We start from the raw sequence: 6,237 nt of genomic DNA, 5'->3' as shown, positions 1-6,237 counted from the left end.
AAAAGAAGATGTAAGTCAGTGTACAAAATAAAGCTTTAGAGTTTTGAAACTAACATCTGGGCAAAAAACAAATATACCAGTTACAGATCCTAGTATTCCATTGTTGAAGGCCCAGCTGAAACCATTCATTGAGAATGGATGTTAATAGATGGAAGCTTGTCATTCTTCTGTCTTCCAGATTTTGCATGAGAATTCTTCCTGTGTCATGAAAGTAGATTCAAGAGAAAAAAAGCCAATGCCACATAGACAGAAGCAGTTAAAGGTGATGCTAAGATGATGGCTAGGGCAGAACTTTTGAGATGATGGTGGAACGTGAGGTCTGGGTTTGGCTGCTGGTCCAGCTGGTTTGAAAACCAGATGGATGGGTTGATTGAGATGTAACCATTTGTAATCCTGATATGAGACGGCATTGTTGTTGTGCTAGAAGAAAACAAAGAGGATAAAATTAAAGTATATTCTCTGTCCAATTCATAAGATTTACGAGAAGTAGCTATATGGTCACATATTTGCATGATACCTTTGAGAGTGAATTTCATCAATAGATGTTTACACAAAGAGAACAAAGTCTCCTAACTAGGGTGAAAGTTAACAGAAATCACCTTTTCCAATGAGATCCTACAGTTGGGGGTGGGGAACCCATAGTTTTTCAAATTATGGCTGTTTGCAAGAATATCACCAGTTGCTGCAATGCAGATGCAATTTACATTGTGCTTTGCCATGTCCCTCCCCCAGCAACAAGAAAAACATACAAATCTTATATGTCATTTATGTGCAGGAACAAAGTGTACAAGGATTCCCCTTTCTCAGTGATACTCTTTATTCTCCAGCATGACTGCCAACAAACTCCTATATATGCATTCTGGAGAGATACAAATATGCTCTGTGAAGTGCTCATGTACTGCTGCCACAAGTACTTTGCATTACAATTGCACTGGAAGTTCTGTGCCTCCCAGGTGCACAGGGTTGGTATTTTTGTTGCAACAACAGATCATTTGGAGAAAAGACTTCAACCATCTCCTTATGCTATACGCCTGAACTGGAACAGTTCCAAGGGACTGTATTTGCTGTGCTGGGAAACATGTGTTCCAAAGATTATACATAACTTTCCCTAACCGAACAAATAGAGACTCCACAAGGTATTTCAGTTTGCAAAAATGACACAGGTGCCAAAGCACCTTCACCTAGACTTGTCAAGCCAAGTCTGCTTGCTGCGCTTGCGCACTGGACTGCTTGCTGCAGTTGTGCACTGGAGCAGATTTAGCAATTTACCAACAGATCCTCCTTCCTTCTGAGAATCCTCCTGAACTAGGGTTGCCAGGTCCCCTTACCTTCCCAGCGGGAGGGGGGGATCCTGCCCTTACCTGGGGGCATCTTCCTTGCATGCATACATGCTCCTATCAGGCACAATGACATCACTTCCAGCAGGCACAATGGCATCACTTTGTTTCTTGCACAGATATAGTTTCAAATTGCCCCCTGTGAAGGGTGGGAGTATGCCCACTGCTCTGCATGATGATGTCACTTAAGGAAGTGACATTGTCACTCCCAGTGGGAGCGTGCCTACTGCACACTGGCCCAGGAGGTATTTTGCCTCCTGGGCCTGTTCCCTGGGCCTTTCCCCTCCCCCCATCAGCCAGGTGAATGGTGGCAGGGGGCAGAGGCTGGGAGCAGGAGATCCCCTCCCCCACCCCCTGGAGGACACAAAACCCTAAGTTTTCCTGGAGAAATAAATCTGACAACTAAAAGGGTAAATGACTAAAAATTTGCAATGATTCAATTTTCATGTACTGCACTGTAAATACACCTGACTTGAATTTGAGCTGCCATTCATATGATTTTCTGCACGTTTCTTATTTATTTTCAAAGCAATAGTCATTTTAAAAGATCTGAACAGATGTGTAGAAAATTCTATCAGATTCTTCTACCTGAAGGGTTTTTTTTTTGCAGTTTAAAATCAGCAAGTAACTAATTGTGAAAGGTTATTGTGGAGTTATTTTATCAAATTAAATGAATCAAAAATAATAAGAGACATGACACACAACACTGGTTCTTTAACATTCCATTCTTAAAACTGATTATCTCATAGCTTAATTACATGACAGATTGTTTCTGAGCTTGTCTCAGACATGCCTTAGGAGTTCCATGCTCAGAATTTCATTTTCAGGTGCACAGAGGCATGTTTTGCATTGGTACCATTGCACATAGGGACATGACATTCAGGCCTTCCTTTCATGAATGATCTTTCTGCAATCTGAAATTTTGCATCTCTTTGTGTGATATATTAGCTCTGCATCCACCAATAACTATGATATGGCTGGTGATAATCAGAGTAATGGAGCTCCTCCTTTCAACAGCAGAAGCAGTATTACACCATTGTTATTTTGGTGTATGTATTGTGGATATTTTCTTGTCTTTAGAATATACCGCTATCATGCATTGTAGTAGCTATGGTTAATAACTGAATTTCAGCCACACAGCTCATAAAATGTTGCTTTTGCTCTAGAATATTTTGAAAGAACAACAAACTCTTGTGTCCCAGAAATTGGCTTCAGCGGCCTCTGGATGTATAGGATCCATATAACTATCATGGTTAATATCCTTTGAAAACCCTATTCCTTCTCCACCCCAGTAAATTTGTCTAATCATTTTTGGAAGACATCTAGTGGCTATCATTGCACCCAGTAGCAGTGAATTACATAAATTCATTAAATGAAGTACTTTATTTTGTTGGTTTTGAATTTAAGAGCGGCTGCATTGTTTGTCACAGAAGCTGATATTCTGCTAAGGGTGTGCACTGAGAAAATTTCCATTTCAGTTTTGGTTCCAGATGGGTTCCAGAATAATTCCATTCCATTACTGTTTATTCCAGCTGATGCAGTGCCAGCTCAGATCTGTCCCATTTGTTTTTTTCCTGTTTTTTCCCTTTTTGTGAGTTTTGGCCCATTGTGCATGTGTTCGCCACACATGCAAACATACATTGTTCTTTTCAAGGGGTGGTGGTGGGAAAATGAGGTCCTGGGCCAGCTGTTTTGGCATGCAATACCTCCAAAATTGCACAGAACACAGTCCTCACTTTAAGCCATCAATCCACCAAGTTTGAGAGCACACAACAACAGGATTCTATGTTTATGGACCCCAAGAAATGCTTGGGGAAAGCATGCACCAAGATCAATGTTGGGCAGCTGTGCACACACACACACACACTCACACACTGTTTTTTTCAGGGAGGGGAGTTCAGAAAATGATGCTCTATTTATGCTTAACCAAAACCTGCATTATCTAAAAACCCACCAATCCAATGAGTTTCTCATCAAGCACATGAAAACTCACACAACAGTGGACCCAAATGTAAGTTGAGTGTTGGCTGGCACAGACAGAAGCAGGAAACTTATTGGCAATATGGGCAATAAACTTACTGTGCATAACCAGGAAGGCACTCAATTGCCAACCAGCACAGTGAGCAAAATTTTTTAAAAATGCTTTTTTATAATCACAAAGCCAATAAATTATTACCTTTAAGTCCTGCTGTTATGCTATGTATCCCCATGCCTTATAGCTTCATATCCATGATGAGGGGGTGGATGAATCCTCCTCACCCTAATCTGCTTTGCAGCAGCCCAAGACTCCCTGTTTAAACCTGCTGGCTGCTAGCCTGTCCTTGCACTATGTATTAAAACTCCCAGAAAGGGAGGGCTGGAGGTTGGATTTTTTCTTCCCAGGAAGGGAAGTAGAGGAAGGATGGCCCTCTTTTTTTCTATTTTTACTAATAAAAGTAGGAGACTGGACAGGGGACTGCCAGTCTCCCTTTCTGACTAAAAAAGTTAACCCAGAATTGAATGAAGAAGATGAAACGGTGGGCAGAACTAAACAAGTGCTGTTGCTGTGCTCAGAAGTAAAAAATCTCACCAAATTGGTCCTTCCACATGGAATATTGAACTGGAAGAACTAGAGTGTGCATGCATGTGCAAATGTGCAAAGTACACACCTTCCACATCCCAGTCAATTGACACTGGTTTAACAGTTTTAATCAGAGAAGCCCCCAAAGTCTGCTGGGAGGCTTTCTGGGCACGATAAAATTCCTCCTTGTGCTCCTTGACTTGCTGTCTTTGGAGGACTTCTTTAGTCTCAGTGGTGGCCCTCGTACATTGCATCTAAGTGAAGGACAGCAGCAGCAGAAGGCCACTGAGTGGGCATAAACCAGCTCCCCGTGCCTGGGACCTCCTGGCTCTTCTTTAATAATTGCTTTTCTTTCTAATTTTTACTCTAATCTGAATAGATTGAGCCTTTGTGGCAGCTGGGAGCTCAGAGGCTGAAGGAGAACCCTTCCCCCTCAAACCCATGTGTGCATACCCTTGTAGATGTTGCCAGTGTTTCCTTGTACTGTGAGAACACACAGAAAGGGGTGGTGATGCTGATGGCACTATGCTTTCTGCTGTTCCCCTCCCCAGTGCAAAGCATATCTTGATCCCCATGAGCTACTCAATGCCAATGCCCAGAAAGCGCTGTAGAAAAAATGTGCTCATGCGTGCAGCACACATCCCTTTCCCATCTACAGAGTTAATGCTAAGTGCTCAGTCTCTCCCCTGAAGATTGCATCATTAGAGAGTGCAGACAGACTTGCAATTAAGGAAAACAAGATATTGCCGGTTAGCCTAACCCATGGCCTGGCCTGCCTGAGCAGCCTCAGCATGGTAAGAACCAAAATGAAACACACAAACTTTTCAGCTGGGGCAGGGGGAGTCATTACAGCCTCATTTCTCTATTATGTCCCCCCATTCTGGAAGTTGCTTTAACAAGCTGAACCAGTGATTTCTGTGTGTACTGTCAGCTCATTTTTTTCATTATGCACACCCCTAATACTGACCATCAGTTTTGCTACTAAAAATGGCAGCAATTGACCAGGTCTGTATACAAGTTTATCTTGATTTCTGTAAGGCTTTTGATAAAGTTCCACATAATATCCTTGTCGACAAGTTGGTAAAATGTGGTTTGGATCCTATTACTATTAGGTGGATCTGTAACTGGTTGACAGATCGCACCCAAAGAGTGCTAGTAAATGGTTCATTGTCCTCTTGGAGAAGAGTGACAAATAGAGTTCCTCAGGGATCAGTCCTGGGGCCTGTTCTGTTCAACATTTTTATAAATTATTTGGATGAAGGAATAGAGGAAATGCTTATTAAATTTGCAGATGATACTAAATTGGGAGTGGTAGCAAATACGGTCGAAGACGATACAAGATGATCTTGACAGGTTGGAAAACTGGGCTAAAACAAATAAAATATCCTTGTCAACAAGTGTTGGAATATATGTGTGTTGCAAGGTCTGAGATTCAGTCATTATGGGGTTAATGTGTTTACCTACCATGCTATTGTTTAGATTGACCTGGAAAGGGAACCTGGCTCAAAGCCAATAATCTGCAAGCCTGGGAAACTTGAGAGTTTGTAAACTGTTATTGGTCAACAGGTCAGGTGACTTTCTTTCAGGGTCAAGAAGAAGGAGGAAGAAGAAGATTCTCCATTCTGTTATCCCAGCTCTTTGTTGTAACAAGTAGCAAGAAAATGTAGCTCCAGACATTTGTTATTTTGTAGGCAACCTGTGACTCCTTTCCTTTAGTAGTAAAAGTTTTTAAAAAGCTAAACTCGTGTGCTGACTCTCTATTGATTCAAGATCCATTGCACCTCTGAAGAAAAGCTATTTTTTAACCTTTTTTCCCCCAACAACAAGTTGGTAAAATGTGGTTTGGATCCTATTACTATTAGGTGGATCTGTAACTGGTTGACAGATCGCACCCAAAGAGTGCTAGTAAATGGTTCATCGTCCTCTTGGAGAAGAGTGAAAAATGGAGTTCCTCACGGATCAGTCCTGGGGCCTGTTATGTTCAATATTTTTATAAATTATTTGGATGAAGGAATAGAGGAAATGCTTATTAAATTTGCAGATGATACTAAATTGGGACGGGTAGCAAATATGGTCAAAGATGATACAAAATGATCTTGACAGGCTGGAAAACTGGGCTAAAACAAATAAAATGAATTTCAACAGAGATAAATGCAGAGTTCTGCATTTAGGGATAAAAAAATCAAATGCATAATTATAGGATGGGGGAGACTTGTCTTGGCAGTAGTGTGTGCGAAAAGGATCCATGGGTCTTAGTAGACCATACACTGAACATGAATCAGCAGTGTGATATGGTAGCTAAATAGGCAAATGCAGTTTTGAGCTGTATAAACAGAAGCA

General features: G+C 41.4%; 1 protein-coding gene across 1 annotated transcript in view; it reads right to left on the bottom strand.

Moving 5' to 3' along the window:
* Positions 1 to 203: 203 nt before the first annotated feature.
* Positions 204 to 6,237, bottom strand: part of TRABD2B (TraB domain containing 2B) — a 701,502-nt gene continuing 695,468 nt past the window's right edge. The window contains exon 7 of the mRNA XM_054982029.1: positions 204 to 420. Coding sequence (XP_054838004.1) covers positions 204 to 420 — 217 coding nt within the window. The remainder of the gene's footprint in view (positions 421 to 6,237) is intronic.

Source organism: Eublepharis macularius, chromosome 5 (assembly GCF_028583425.1).
Source record: "Eublepharis macularius isolate TG4126 chromosome 5, MPM_Emac_v1.0, whole genome shotgun sequence".
NCBI lineage: Eukaryota > Metazoa > Chordata > Lepidosauria > Squamata > Eublepharidae > Eublepharis > Eublepharis macularius.
Note: the sequence above shows the minus strand (reverse complement) of the source record. Positions and strands in the feature narration are given on the sequence as shown.